The sequence below is a fragment of the Callithrix jacchus genome, chromosome 7 (genome assembly GCF_049354715.1).
Source record: "Callithrix jacchus isolate 240 chromosome 7, calJac240_pri, whole genome shotgun sequence".
NCBI lineage: Eukaryota > Metazoa > Chordata > Mammalia > Primates > Cebidae > Callithrix > Callithrix jacchus.
In genome coordinates, this window is record NC_133508.1 from 82065638 (window position 1) to 82082097 (window position 16460).

General features: G+C 42.5%; 1 protein-coding gene and 1 non-coding gene across 7 annotated transcripts in view; both read right to left on the minus strand.

Moving 5' to 3' along the window:
• The window catches only part of TESK2 (testis associated actin remodelling kinase 2), a 171316-nt gene that overhangs the window by 9392 nt on the left and 145464 nt on the right, over positions 1-16460 (minus strand). For 4 of the 6 annotated variants that reach the window (XM_035251270.3, XM_035251265.3, XM_078331560.1 and 1 more), the window contains one exon: positions 3115-3261. The exons of the other annotated variants lie outside the window; for them this stretch is intronic. In XM_035251270.3, the coding sequence (XP_035107161.1) occupies positions 3115-3261 (147 nt within the window). The remainder of the gene's footprint in view (positions 1-3114; positions 3262-16460) is intronic. 6 annotated transcript variants of the gene reach the window in all.
• On the minus strand, positions 6449-6550 carry LOC118143538 (small nucleolar RNA U13). The gene has a single exon (XR_004727735.1). It is a non-coding gene; the product is annotated as a small nucleolar RNA U13 (small nucleolar RNA).

The following is a 16460-nucleotide window of genomic DNA, read 5'->3' on the forward strand; positions in this document are numbered from 1 at the left end:
ACCACACAGGTATCCTGGGTGGGGCTTCTCTGGCCTAGGTAGACATACACTCCTCTCCCTTATTCCTACAATACAGTTACAATGAGACAAAACTTCAGCAAAAACAATCTCAGAGATGATAAAAGGGCAATGAACACAAACAGTATCTCAAATTGGACAGTCTGGTTCATAAGACTCACTTACTTGTCTTCAACTCAAGATCCCCTATATTCCCAGCCCTCCTCTAGAGTTTACAAAAGTCCTTTGTTCTCACCACCTGGAAGTATCCTCAAAACCTCCTTAAAGTACAGACGCAAGAAAGCACAGCCCAGAAATATAGGGAGTTATTTCCCCTGTGTTCCTAGTTTCTTGTCTCAAGCCAATTGACACTGGGAATACCCATTCCTCATAAGGAAAACCAAAGGATAGTGGTCTTATCCTACAGTCCAAAAAGGTTAGTTATTTTTACAATACAGCACAAGCCCAGACGGAACCATACTTGGACACCAGCACAATGGGACAAAGTGTTTTGGGGGCACAGAGGGAATATGATGAACTCTTAGGGAATAGGGGCTTTCCTCCAGGAAGCCTATCTACCCTGGCCTACAGTGATCTTTCCTGCTCTGAAAACTTGTAGTCTATGTAGCTAAACAATTATAAGATGCTGTGCACTACTTTTTAGTTATTTGCCAACAAGACTGTACGTACCTTCTAGGTCAGAAATTCCTCCTTACTAATGTTCCTTCATCCTTGGAGTCAAGTACAGGAGACACTCGTGTGTGTGTGGGGGGGGCGGATATCTGTGTAACTGATAGATATTTGGTCACAAACTCCCTCTATCTTAGAAAAAAATTGTGCTTTCTTAGTAGGAAACAAAGATTGACTTTGGCTGGATGCCTGAGGTGAGAGTATCAACTTAAGGAAGTATCTAAGTTGATTCAGTCCAATCCATTTGCCTGGAACAAATGCATTTTTCTTAGTCTTAATTTTCCAAAACATTCTGGGGGAGAATAAATGGCTAATGAAGAGATAAGATATCACCTTCCAGGTCCCAACTGCCTAACTGTGAAGTTCTTACAGACAGTAATGTAGTTAAAGGGCTTCTTACAATTAGGCCTCGGCTGGTTCCCAGTTTCTACTTGCCAGTCTTGTGCTCCTTCGGGAATAGTGCAGCTGACTACAAATGGTTCTGCCACACCCAGTGGCTCTACAATCACAAAGGTATTTTCTATACAGTAGCTTATAAACCAAGGGCAAGGGTCCCTCAGGGACAGTACTGGTGTTTGGAACACCAGAACCACTCCATGTGAGGCATCCAGGTACTTACTGCTTTAGGCTTTACTGACTCAGAGTAAAGCTACATTTGTTTCCTTTGCAAGCTTTTTCTTAAGACAGGCTCCCTTCCCCTTCATCTAGGGCAGAAGGAGTAAGAGTATGTGCATGCATGTGCGGATATGTGTACATGTATGTATCCAGGGAGGGAATGAAGTGACAGCTACTCTTAGGCAGGTACAAAACTCTTATACACCCTCCTAGCAGACTTTAAATCAGTTCTTGGGCTAAATATTAGATATGTTAGAAGTCATATTAGACATGTTAGATCGCCTTATAGTTCTCCCATCAATAATCAAACAATACTATTTATATAAGCCTTGTCATGATGGTGTCTTAGGCCATTTGGCTATGAGGTACCTGTTTTGTGAGGTGGCCAACTTCCTCTAAAAGCAACTCTTTTCTAACCTGGTCACACAGCAATTTGGACAGCAAGAGAGTGCTACAGAGATCACCTGATGCCAAAGAGGAACTGGCAGGGCAGCAGAAACCCAATCACACAGGCAGAAAATGGGTCAGTACATTATGGCCCTAAAAACCTGCACTCAAGAGACTAAAAACGACTGAACTCCTGCTCTTAGCTAAGAGCTACATCCTGGAGGCCATGGGAAAGAAAATTAATAGGCCCTTATACTGCCTTGACTGCTGTCACTCCTATAGGGCAAGAATTTTTTAACCCTTCTCATGTCATTTGCTGCTGTAACATATATTCAGGAGACTGAATTTAAGCATGAAGCCTCTCAAGATGTATGTGTTGACTGGGCACAGTGGCTCACATTGTAATCTCAGCAGCTTAGGAGGCTGAGGTGGGTGGACTGCTTGAGCTCAGGAGTTTGAGAACAGTCTGGGCAACATGACAAGACCCCATCTCTATTAAAAATATTTTTTTAAAAAAGCTGGGTACTGTGGCTCACGCCTGTAATCCTAGCACTTTGGGAGGCTGAGGCGGGTGGATCACCTGAGGTCAAGAGTTTAAGACCATCCTGGCCAACATGGTGAAACCCCATCTCTACTAAAAATACAAAAAATTAGCTGGAGATGGAGGTGGGTGCCTATAATCCCAGCTACTCAGGAGGCTGAGGCAAGAGAATCACTTGAACCTGGGAGGCGGAGGTTGAGGTGAGCCAAGATCACTCATTGCACTCTAGCCTGGGCAACAACAGCAAAACTCCATCTCAAAAATAAAACAAAAATACAGCCGGGCGCGGTGGTGTGCCCCTGCTGTCCCGGCTATTCAGGAGGCTGAGGTAGGATAACTGCTTGAGCCCATGGAGTGGAGGTTGTAGTGAGCCGAGATTATGCTACTGCACTCCAGCCTGAGTGACAGAGCAAGACCCTGTCTCAAAAAAAAAAATGTATGTGTTGGCTCACTCAGCACTGAAAGGAACCTGCTGTAAGAAAATGTGGGCTTATGGTGGGGTATAGTGACTCACGCCTGTAATCCCAGCACTTTGGCAGGTGGATTATTTGCAGTCGGAAGATCAAGACCAGCCTGGCCAACATGGCAAAATTCTGCCTCTACTAAAATTAGCTGAGTGTGGTAATGCACACTTGTAGTCCCAGCTACTCAGGAGGCTGAGGCATAAGAATCCTTGAACCCAGGAGGCAGAAACACTCCAGCCTGGGCAACAGAGTGAGACTCTGTCTCACAAAAAGAAAGAAAAGATGTAGGCTTTCCAAGAACTAATTATAAACTGTAATGAGTTATGTCCTCTGTGATTAAATGTTAAATCTAACACCGCTTTCTTGGCAAAAGAGAAGGATGTCATCTCTCAATGAGTTGTGAAAGTAAAGCCTTCATACCTTAGATGTGAGGTCCCGATGAAAAATGCCTTTGAAGTGAAGGTAGCTGAGGCCCACTGCTATGTCATAGGCCAGTTTTACCCTCACAGTCCAAGGCAAATGCAGGTTACTGTCTAGCAACTGTTCCAGGTTCCCAGAGTTGATATACTGCAAAACAGAAGGAAAACCCAGCTACCATTTATCAGAAATGCTTAGTCTAGTGGTGAAACCATTAGGGATTAAACACCTAGAAGAGAGAAACTATGTATATATATTTAAATTACTGCGGGCTTAATCTGCCTCCAAGCTACTATGGTAGGTGCTACACACAATGACACTTTCCTTTAAGGAGATCACAACTATTAAGGGATATAGACAAACAATATTATATAATAAATGTTAAAATATAGTTATGTGCAGGTAGGACAACACCATGCAGTGTGCCAAGGATAAAGCTACTAACTGTCAAGGGATGTCAGAGGAAGATGCAGAGAGGAAATGAATCGGATAGGATGACCTGAAGTAGCAGGAAAAAGGGACATAGAGGGAGCAGCATATGCAAAGTTACAGGTTAAGTGCATGATGCATTTAGAACTTAATTTACTTCAATATGGCCAGAGTGCATTTACAGCAAGTCAGAAAGTAAAGCTGATAGGTTTTGCTAAAATATGTGAACTTAATCCTGTCTATAGGAAACAAAAGAAGCATTTTAAGCAGGAGACCCACATGGCTACATATGCTTTTTAAAGAAAATATTATTTTAGCAATGGTATGATAGTTAGATTAGGGTGAAAAATACAGAGAAAGAGAAATAGGAGATTACTACAATAATCTTGGTGAGAGAAGGGTATCTGAATCATGGCAATAGTGGAGGCATTGGAACAAGGCAAGATTTAAAATACATTTAGATGTCAGGGTTTAAAAAAAAAACTTGATAGTTGCCTGGATTAGAGAATGAGGGCAACAGGCTATTGGTCCCTGGCTATTATTATTAAATACTCAGAGAGAAAGGAGAGGAGCAGGTTTTTAGAAGAAGAGGCAATGTTAAAAGGTAGTGAGTTCAGGCCAAGTGTGGTGACTCATGTCTGTAATCCTAGAATTTTGAGAGGTAGGAGGATCGCTTCAGCTCAGGAGTTCAGACCAGCTTGAACAGCATAATGAGAGACTTAGTATCTACAAAAAATAAACAGAATTAGCTAAATGTGTGATGGTACACACCTGTAGTCCTAGCTACATGGGAAGATCACTTGAGCCTGGGAGGTTGAGGCTGCAGTGAGCTAAGATCATGCCAATGCACTCCAGCCTGGGTGACAGACAGAGTGAGACCCTGTCTTTAAATAAATTAAAAACAGAAAGTTCAGCCGGGAGAAGTTAAATTATTAAAGATGCAGGTGCTTATTGGACAACCAAGGTGGCAATGTTTTAAATAGAGTCAGTTTGAAGTTTAAGAACAAAGTCTGGCCAGGCATGGTGGCTCACATCTGTAATCCCAGCACTTTAGGAGGCTGAGGTGGGAGGATCACCTAAGGTCGGGAGTTCAAGACCAAACTGACTAACATGGCAAAACCCTATCTCTACTAAAAATACAAAATTAGCTGGGCATGATGGCGGGTGCCTGTAATCCCAGTTACTCAGGAGGCTGAGGCAGGAGAATCGCTTGAACCCAAGAGGTGGAGGTTGCACTGAGATGAGATTCATGCCATTGCACTCCAGCTTCGGCAACCAGAAACTCCACCACACACACACACACACACACACACACACACACACACACACACAAAGTCTAAGTGAGAGACTAATGTTTAGGAGGCAAAAACGTTGAGCTGAAGCAGTCATGCATTCCAAGGTCATGCATGCCCAGAGTTTAACTTATAAGATGGGAAATTAACAGAATCCCAAGGAACAGGCAAGAATGTCAACTGGAGAACATTCTAAATGTTCAGAAGGCCAACTGGGAGTGGTGGCTCATGCCTGTAATCCTAGCACTTTGGGAGGCCAAGGTGGGTAGATCACTTGATGTCAGGAGTTTGAGACCACCCTAGCCAACATGGTGAAACCTTGACTCTACTAAAAATACAAAAAAATTAGTCAGGCCTGGTGGCAGGCATCTGTAATCCCAGCTACTATTTGGGAGGCTGAGGCAGGAGAATCACGTGAACCTGGGAGGTGGAGGTTGCAGTGAGCAGAGATTGTGCCATTGTACTCCAGCCTGGGCAACAAGAGTGAAACTCCGTCTCAAAAAAAAAAATAAATAAATAAGTGTTCAGAAGTACAATGGCATTCTAAACGTCAGAAGGAAAACATTCTACAAAGGAAACGACCAACTGTATCAAAACTATGAATGAGGAAGATGAGCTTGAAAGGTGTCCACTGAATTTGCAACCAGGAAATAATTGGCAACCTTGGACACAGCAGTTTCAGTAAAGTGGTTAAGACAAGAGTAAGACTAAAGTGAACAGAGGAGGGAGTAGCAGATAAGAATACGGAGAAACTTTGTGAAGATAGTCTGGCTGTTCTTCATCATTCCTATATACCCATGAAAGGCAGCTTTGCTTTATTATTAAAAACAAAAACAAAAGAGTGAACTAAGGGTGGGCAGAGTGGCTCATTCCTGTTTAGGAGGCCAAGGTAGGAGAACCGCTTGAGTCCAGGAGCTGGAGACCAGCCCGGGCTATGCGGCAAAATCCTATCCCTACAAAAAATACAAAAATTGGCCGGGTACAGTGGCTCAAGCCTGTAATCCCAGCACTTTGGGAGGCTGAGGTGGGCAGATCACCTGAGGTTGGGAGTTCGAGACCAGCCTGACGAACATGGAGAAAGCCCATCTCTATGAAAAATACAAAATTAGCTGGGCATGGTGGTGCATGCCTGTAATCCCAGCTACTCGGGAGGATGAGGCAGGAGAATCGCTTGAACCCAGGAGGCAGAGGTTGCAGTGAGCCGAGTGCACCATTGCACTCCAGCCTGGGCAACAAGAGCAAAACTCCATCTCAACAACAACAAAAAAAGAAACAAAAAAACAAAAATTAGCTGGGCATGGTGGTGTGAACCTGTAGTCCAAGCTACTTACTCAAGAGGTTGAGGTTTTGGGATGATCACTTGAACCTCAGGAGGTCAAGTCTGTAGTGAGCCATGATTGTGCCACTAGATTCAAGACTGGGAAACAGCGTGAGACTCAGTCTCAAAAAAAAAAGTGAATATATTTATTTATAGATAATAAAGGCAGCTGATATTTATATAGTACTTAAATTGTGTCAGGCACTGTTCTGAGAACTTTGCATATATTATCTAATTTAATCTGCACAATAACCCTTATAAGGTAAATATACTGTTACTTTTTCCTTTTTTTCTTTTTTTTCATATGAGGCAACATGCAGACATTAACAAGGTTTGAGGGTAGTATACGTCACATGTGCACATGAAAATCCAATCATTGTGCTATGGACTACAAAAAGACAATAAAATATTACTCTTATTTTAGAGAAGGCATTTAGAGATTAAGCAACTTGCTTAAGGTTATCTACTTATTAAGTAGCAGAGACTGGCAGAATCTGCAGTCTGGCTCCAGAGTTCATACTCTTTACCACTATGTTGCATTAGCGAATTAGAGACCATAGCATCTGAGTCAGAGAGCCTCATGTAGCACAGGAGCTCAAAAATGAATTTACTCAAACCTTATATGATGCATTATATCCCTCCTCCTCCCAAGGGAGAAAAAGAGGGAAATTCCTCTAAGCCTAAAATTCTTTTTTTTTTTTTTTTTTGAGACAAAGTGTTACTCTGTCACCCAGGCTAGAGTGCACTGGCACAATCTTGGTTCACTGCAACCTCCATCTCCAGGGTTCAAGAGATTCTCCTATCTCAGCCTCCAGAGTAGCTAGGATTACAGGTGTGTGCCACTATGCTCAGCTAAGTTTTTGTATTTTTAGCAGAGACAGGCTTTCACCATGTTGACCAGGGTGGTCTTGAACTCCTGATGTCAGGTGATCTACCTGCAATCACCTGAGACAGAGTGAGACCTGTCTTGAACAAAAAATGTGAAAGTTGGCCAAGTGCGATGGCTCACACCTGTAATCCTAGCACTTTGGGAGGCCAAGGCAGGTGGGTTGCCTGAGGCCAGGAGTTTGAGACCAGCCTGGTCAATATGGCAAAACCCAATCATTACTAAAAATACAAAAATAAGCTTGGGGTGTTGGCAGATACCTGTGATCCCAGCTACTCAGGAGGCTGTGGCATGAGAATCGATTGAACCTGGGAGGCAGAGGTTGCAGCGAGCAGAGATCACATCAGTGCACTCCAACCTGGGCAACAGAGTGAGACTCTGTCTCAAAAAAATAATTAAATAAAATATGTGGTGCTTCAAAAAATTTAAATGTGATATATTTTCTGATGTGTAATAATATAAGCACCAAAAAGAACCAGTTGGGGGCAGCACCATGCAGCACTTCAGATCCTTGGAAGCCTGGGATCAGTTTTGGCAAGGCAGAAATGACTAAAAATAGATCTCCTAACTTCTCAAAAGGGAAACTTGTTGATCTGCTTCATCCTGCTTGATAATCCATCTTCGAAAAATTTTAAAATAAGGTATAATGATTACATAAGCACAGTGTCTTGCTCTCTTCATTCTAGTTGAATCTGCCCATGGTTCACATTTGAGGTGCCCATTTGCTGAAAAGAAACTGAGCTTGTGAACTTCAAGTTACAAGTGGGCAATGAAGTTGACATCTAATCAGGCAGGCAGATTGCTTTTGCTCTGAAAGTCAAAAGGTAGGCAGTGGTTCACTTCTTTAGCATGATGACGGTGTGATATAAAGGGCCTGTCTTCAGGAGCCACTTAGGTTTCCCAACTGAGTGCCAGGCAGAAGATACTATAATGAAAAGACTATATGTACACTCTCTAGAGGCCAGGTGAGGCCAGGACTCTTGGCTCTGGGAAACACTTGTTTACTCTGTTCAGCAATGTCTCTGAAGGCCAGAGAAATCCATATGCAAAGCCAAAGGGCACAGAGCACAGGAAAAGGTGACAAAAGATGAAGAATCACACTTGGCTAATAGATTCTGGCTTTTCCAGGCAAAATGGAAAGAGCACAAACCAAGGACCAGAGAGGGAAAACAAATGGAATTTGTTTTTTACAACTCATTTTTCTTGCCTGCCTTTGGTGAATACATTAATTGGGCTGATAAGCCTCTAGGCCTTCAGAAACCACTTCTCAATGTTTCAAGACATGTAGGAAAAAATGAAATTTGAGATCTGTCAACAAGGAAGAGTTTTTTTTGTTTTTTTTTTTTGAGATGGAGTCTCTGTTGCCAGGCTGGAGTTCAGTGGTGCAATCTCAGCTCACTGCAACCTTGGCTTCCCAGGTTTAAGTAATTCCCCTGCCTCAGCCTCCTGAGTAGCTGGGACTACAGGTGCACGCCACCACTCTCAGCTAATTTTTGTATTTTGAGTAGAGATGGGTTTTCACCATGTTGGCCAGGATGGTCTCAATCTCTTGACCTCATGATCTGCCCGCCTTGGCCTCCCAAATTGTTGGGATTATAGGCATGAGCCACTGCACCCAGCCTTTTTTTTTTTTTTTTTTAATGAGACGGAGTCTTGCTCTGTTACCCAGGCTGGAGTACAGCTGGCGAGATCTTGGTTTACTGCAACCTCCGCCTCTCAGGTTTAAGTGATTCTCTAGCCTCAGCTTCTGGAGTAGCTGGGATTATAGGCATGTGTCACCACGGCCAGCTAATTTTTGTATTTTTTAGTAGAGACAGGGTTTTGCCATGTTGGCCAGGCTAGTCTGGAACTCCTGACCTCAGGTGATCCACCTGTCTTGGCCTCCCAAAGTGCTGGGATTACAGGCATGAGCCACCCCACCTAGCTGGAAGATTTCTAGGTTGCTACACAGTCTCTGTGCCCATTAGCTGGAACGTTCACTTCTTCATAAGCAACTCCCGGTGCAGACTCAGCTGGTGTGGGCTCTGAACAAATCCCTCTGCAGGAAGCAGAGACAAGAGCAACTGTAGTAGCATGTTCAGCTTTCCTGGATGGGGATAACAGCTGCTTTGCTTTCATTTTCAGCTAGATCACTCCCTCGGTCAGCTTTATAAAACAACCTAAGGCATTAGTAATACATTTAAGTAATAAGGAAGTTTTAACATTTTTGTTATTTTAAAATTTCAAGTTAGAAAACTATAATACAGCCAATAAAATGTGTTATAGGTACTTCAATACCTCTCAGTGGGTGTTGTTAACTTTTTCTTTTTCTTTTTTTTTTTTTTTAAGAGACAGGGTTTCACCATGTTGGCCAGGCTGGTCTTGAACTCCTGACCTCAAGTCATCCACCCACCTCGGCCTCCCAAAGTGCTGGGATTACAGGTGTGAGCCACTGCGCCCAGCCTGTTACCTTTTTCTGTACCAACTTTACCTATGGCAAAACCTGCCTCTCTTCCTCAAGGTCTAATAAAATATTATAAGAGAGTTTCTTTCGTTTCATTTGCGTTTGATACTTGGTTTCATTAAATATACACAGCCTTTTCCTAGAAGGCACTCAATAACTAAAAGTGTATTGGTAATTCAACTATATTATATAAATAAACCTTTGTTATTAAAATGTAAGAAATAGGCCGGGCGCTGTGGCTCACGCCTGTAATCCCAGCACTTTGGGAGGCCGAGGTGGGTGGATCACTTGAGGTCAGGAGTTCAAGACCAGCCTGGCGAACATGGTGAAACCCCATCTTTAAAAAAAAAGAAAAGAAATTATATACCAACATCCTTTTTTGTTTGTTTTTTTTTTTTTTTTTTGAGATGGAGTCTTACTCTGTTGGCCAGACTAGAGTGCCATGGCACCTTCTCAGCTCACTGCAAGCTCTGCATCCGAGGTTCAAGCAACTCCCCTGCCTCAGCCTCCTGAGTAGCTGGGATTACAGGTATCTGCCACCATGCCCAGCTAATTTTTTTGTATTACTAGTAGAGCGGGGTTTCACCATGTTGGCCAGGCTGGTCTCGAAGCCCTGACCTTGCGATACACACGCTTCAGCCTCCCAAAGCACTGCGATTACAGGTGTGAGCCACCGCACCCGGCCTCTTTTTTAAAGTCACCAAATGGACAGAGAAGTGGACACTCAATTCTCTACTCAGGAATATCAATTCAGGTTATTTCTACAAACATTTATGGAACACTCTTCCCCCTACTGCCACTGCCATATGAGAGCAAGAACTTGTCTCTTAGCCAGGCACGGTGGTTCTCACCTGTAATCCTAGCACTTTGGGAAGCTGATGTGGGAGGATTGCTTGAGGCCAGGAGCTCAAGACCAACTTAGGCAACATAGCAAGACCCCATCTCAAAAAAAAGATGGTAAATTATATGTTATATGTATTTTACCACAACAGAGTATGTGTACAAGCATCCCCATAGTTCTTTAGTCCCTTCCACTATGTAGCGACACAGCAAAAAGACAGGTATCTATAAACCATGAAGTAGTCCCCCACCAGTGCTTAAATCTACCTGTGCCTAGATCTTAGATTGCCCAGCTTCTAGAAGTGTGAGAAATAAATTTCTGTTGTTTGTAAGCTACCCAGTATATATTTTTTTATAGCAGCACAAATGTACTAAGACAATTGCCTAGGCTGAAGAGTATAGGTTCTTCCCACATATCCCCTATAGGGTTTGGTAGGTACCAATTTAGGCACAGACAAGCACATAAACATGTCCATACAGAGAATATTCTAGAGTGGCTCTAGGGAATATGTACCTCTCTCTGAGGTAAAGGCACCCGGGACTCCAGTTCCCAATTCTTGCTGATTCTTGTCAGCTACAGTAGTCTCAGCTGATCATAACTAGTCAGAAGAATAAGACAAAATGGTAGCCTTAAAAAAAATGTTGAATTATCAATGTACTGATACCAGCAACCAAATAAGTTTATCTCTGAAAAGTGGCTCAAAGGCATTCAGAGACGGTCTAGAGAAAATATCAACTGTGAGATGTATTATTCCTTTTTGAAAAACCTGCCCAACTGGCCAGGATTTAGGGCACTTACTCAAGGAAGATAACTGTGCCGCCATCCAACTAGCAGAGATCATTTGCTACCATCTAATTAGCAACACTGTACTAAGGAAGATTCATTCACCCTTCTACTCACTTACCCCAACACTGAAAACCTACAATGTGATATACAAAGATAAGAGGGGCCAGTCTTTGCCCACAGAGACTAGTCTAGAGATGCCATATAATCAACTAACATTTTTTTTCCACACAGGAGAATAACATGATCAGATATGCTACACAGAAATATCATTCTAACAGTAGTATAAAAATTGTATAGAAAGGTCAGGAACTGAGGCTGGGAGAAGAGTTAGGATAACCAAGGCCTGAATAAGGCAATGGCAGCAAGAATGGAAAGGAGGTTAATATCTGAGAGACATCAGAGGTAGAATCAACAAGATTTGGTGTTTGTTCAAAGGCAAGGAGTAATTACAGAGATAAGGTGTAAATACAAAGTCAGTCCAGCATGGTGCTTAGCTCATAGTACACAACTCATTCTCCCAATTAACAATATCATTTTAAAATTTCATTTTCAGTTTTTAGAACAGGTAGAACCCACTATCAATATTTTATCATCCTCTTCCTTCCCCTAGGTCATTCCATTAGCTTTCTAACCTGTTTTCTTGGCCCCTTTCGAATCTTGAAAAGAGTTAGCTCTCATTCTGGTCCATTTTCCACAATATAGCCAAGATAATCTTTCTGAAATGCCAACCTAAAGCTACTCTCCTGTTAAAATTATTCAGTGACACTCTATTACTTGTAGGATAAAACCCATAATCCTTAAAGGCACACAAAGCCTTTCACTCCTGCTTATAAAAGTTTGACTCCTGCTTATCTGCACATTTGTACACATTGCTAGTCCCTTTACCTGGAATATCCTTCCCCTTCCCCCAACTAGGCCTGTCTAATATTCACTCATTGTTGAGGATTCAGTTCCATTTCATGGTAACCCATAGGCAGGGTTGGGAATAAGAAAGAGAGTCTATGCAAAAGGAACACAAAGATAACAAAGCACAGAGATTAGTAAGCATTCTTTTTTTTTTCTGTATAAGTAGGGGAGAAAGGATGAAGCTAAAAATTTAAGATGTGCAGTATAATATAGTGGAGACCGCAGTTAGACTGGCTGGGATTGAATATCATCTCAGACTATAATAGCTGTAGAGCCCTGAGTTGACTACTCAGTTTGTTTAACACACATCATCTATAAGATGGGGATAATAATAGTACCTAACCCACAGAGTTGTTGTGAAGATTCAGTAAGTTGATACATGTAAAATGCTAATAATAATGTCAAGGAAAGTGCTCAATATGTCAGTAATGACTATTTCTATTATTATTATATTTATGATTAGTGTAGAAGTTCTGGAATATCAAGATGAAGCACCTACAGTTAATTCAGCAGACCACAGGGGCCATGGAAGGTTTATAGGTAAAGGTATAATATGACCTAATGGGGGTTGAATTATATCCCCAAAAAAGATGCAAGTTGAATTATATCCCCCCAAAAGATGCATGCAAGTCCTAAGCCCTGGTAACTATAAATGTGACCTTATTTGGAAATAGGGTCTTTGCCGATGTAATCAAGTTAAGATGAGGTCATACTGGAGTAGGGCAGGCCCTTAATCCAATATGACTGGAATTCTTATAAAAAGAGGGGCAAGAGATACATGCACACAGGGAAAATGTCATGTTAAGATAGAGGCAGAAATTGGAGTGAGACATCTACAAGCTAAAGAACACCAAAAACCTACCAAAAACTAGGAAAAGGCAAGGAAGGATCTTCGCCTAGAGCCTTCAAAGAGAATAGGTCCCTACTAACACTTTGATTTTGGACCTCCAGTCTTCAGAACTGTGAGATAATAAAGTTCTGCTATGTCAGCCACATTGTAGTGCTTTGCTATGGCAACTCTAAGAAACTAATACATGACCCAAACTCCATTTTAGAAAAATCATTCTGGTAGCAGGATAGAGAATGAACTAGAGGCAAGTCTGGAGGGTACTGCAACAGCCAGATGAGAGGTGACCAAACATCTAACTTACAGTGCTATTTATGGGCAAGAAAAAGTTGGCTATAGTCAGAATATAAAGGCTTTTAGCAGCCAAGTGGTAGATATGGGAAATAAGGAAAAAGAGTCAAAGACAACTCAGAGATTCCAAATTGAAATGTTCAGACAGCAGTGGAAAAAGATTTCAGAATCTTCTTTCTTTTTTTTTTTAAGAGGATTTCAGAATCTCAAATGACTCAATTTGCCATCAGTAAGTCAGAAACCAGTATCAATATCAAACAGCCAAATCAATGGCTTGTCAGCACTCCACTCTTTGGAGGGGCTCTTTGCAGAAAAGGGCCTGGGCCCTGACCTATTTTCACTGTAGCCCAACAATGCTTTTGTGCTGGCCACTGTATGTTTGTTGGTCGGCTCTAAACACAAAGGCTAGCCGACATCCCATCCTGCTGGCTTGGGTTAAAGAAGAAAAGAAAGCTTTGTTACTGCTATGGGTAATTCCAGGACAGTCATCCCAAGAGTGCCCTGTGGGAGGCTTGTGCTCCAAAGAAGCCTCCTGTTCTCAGCTCGAGAATCCACAGCCACTACAAGTGTACATCCGTACATCTGCCAAGGACTGAATTTGCCTCCCACTCCAGGAGGTTCTCCAGGGCCTGCCTGACTAAACAGTCAGTAGTAATGAGCTGACTCAAAAAGTGAAAGGGAACACTGGTTCCAGCCACAGTGTAAAACATTCTTAATAACTCAAAATATATTTCAGAATAGTTAAGTGTTTAACTCTTTGCCTTCATATATGCGTAATACCCTTCTTAATGCCCTGAAGACCCTTCTTCATAGCTTTGCTAATTCTTATCCTTATTTATTTTTTTGAGATGGAGTTTCATTCTTGTCACCCAGGCTGGAGTGCAGTGGCGTGATGTCGGCTCACTGCAACCTCCACCTCCAGGGTTTAAGCAATTCTCTTCCCTCAGCTTCCTGAGTAACTGGGCTTACAGGCATGGACCACCACATCAGGCTATGTTTTGTATTTTTAGTAGAGATGGAATTCACCATATTGGCCAGCTGGTCTTGAACTCCTGACCTCAAGTGATCTGTCCACCTTAGCCTTCCAAAGTGTTGGGATTACAGGTGTGAGCCACCATGCCCAGCCATTTATTCATCCTTCTAAACTCAACTTGAGCCCTTTATTTCGGAAAGCATTCCTTGATACTCCATTCCATTCTTTGTGCTAGGCTGGACACAATGGTTCATGCCTGTAACCCCAGTATTTTGGGAGGCTGAGACGGGAGGATCGCTTGAGCCCAGGAGTTCGAGCCCATTCTTTGTGCCACTTTAGCACCCTGCACATATTTCTACTATTGTTCATCACACATCACACTGTACTATAACATTTATGGCAGGAAGTAGGTCCTTCTCAACTTTGTAAGCCCTTTGTAAAACTCAGTGAAATTGTTGAACAAACAAATGCATAATTAAGTGAATTTAAATAAATAGAGGTGGTAAGTTTCCTCTTTTATTGGAAGCCCCAATTTAGTCATTTTGTCATTAAAATGTAATTTAAGATATAAAAGAGAAATGTGCTTTTAGAGGAATTTTCCAATAAATAGCATGCCAAAACAAATATTTTAATAATGCTGCTGGGCGCAGTGGCGCACACCTGTAATTCTAGCACTTTTGGAGGCAGAGGTGGGCAGAATTGCTTGAGCTTACCAGTTTGAGACCAGCCTGGGTAACATGGCAAAACCTTGTCTTTACAAAAAATACAAAACTTAGCTGGGCATAATGGTGCATGTCTGTAGTCTCAGCTACTCAGCAGGCTGAAGTGGAAGGATGGCTTGAGCTGGGAAGGCAGAGGTTGCAGTGAGCCAACATTGTACCACTGTACTTCAGTCTGGGCATTAGAGCCAGACCTTGTCTCAAAAAATTAAATTTAATTTAAAAAATAAAATATTTAATAATGCCTACTCAGACAAAGAAAGGCTCAGGGAAAAGACTGAGTCTGATCTTCTACATTGAGAAGACCATGTCGATTAGTATTATGTTTAAAAAAAGAAACAATTCCCAAGTAATACATACACAACTGAAAGAAGGGAGTATTCCAGCTGCACCCTCCAAGTTTTCTACCTCTCAGTAAATGGCATCACCACCCACCTAGAAACTGGGCATCATTTGGTTCCTCATTCTCCTCCTTCTTTTTTTTTGAGATGGAATCTCTATCACTGCTGGGTTCAAGCAATTCTCCTGCCTCAGCCTCCTAAGTAACTGGGATTACAGGCACCTGCCAACACACCCAGCAAATTTTTGTATTTTTAGTAGAGATGGGGTTTCACCTCGTCTCAAACTCCTGACCTCAGGTGATCCACCTGCCTCAGCCTCCCAAAGTGCTGGGATTACAGGCATGAGCCACCATGCCTGGCCATAAAGCACTTTTTTTTTTTTTTAATGGAGTTTCACTCTCGTTGCCCAGGCTGGAGTGCAATGCAGCCCACTGCAACCCCACTGCCCAGGTTCAAGTGATTCTCCTGCCTCAGCCTCCCAAGTAACTAGGATTACAGGCCCCACCACCATACCCAGCTAATTTTTTGTACTTTTTGTTTGTTTGTTTGTTTAATTTTTTGTATTTTTAGTAGAGTAGTTTCACTATGTTGGCCAGGCTGGTCTCGAACTCCTGACCTCAGGTGATCTACTCGCCTCAGCCTCCCAAAGTGCTGGGATTACAGGCATGAGCTACCACACCCAGCCTGACCACTGGAGTATCTTGAAACATTCTTGACATCTTTTTGTTGTTTTTTTTTCCTTCTTTTATCTTTCTGTTTTTTGCTTTTGTTTGTTTGTTTTTTGAGATGGAGAGTTTTGCTCTTGTTGCCCAGTCTGTAGTGCAATGGTGCCATCTTGGCTTCCTGCAAGCTCTGCCTCCTGGGTTCAAGCAATTCTCCTGCCTCAGTTTCCCAAGTAGCTGGGATTATAAATGTGCACCACCATAACCAGTTCTTTTTTTTTTTTGTATTTTTAGAAGAGATGGGGTCTCACCATGTTGGTCAGGCTGGTCTTGAACTCCTGACCTCAAGTGATCCACCAGCCTCAGCCTCCCAAAGTGCTGGCATAACAGGCGTGAGCCACTGCACCTGGCCTGTTTGTGTGTTTGGTTTTTTGGTAGAGACTGGGAGGTGTGGGATGAGGGGCATCTCGCTATGTTGCCCAGGCTGGTTTCGAACTTCTGGTCTCAAGTGATTCTTCTGCCTTGGCCTCCCAAAGAGCTGGGATTACTTGTGTGAGCCACCAGGCCTGGCCCAGAGAATTTAAGTAACTTGCCTATGATTATTCAACTAGTAAA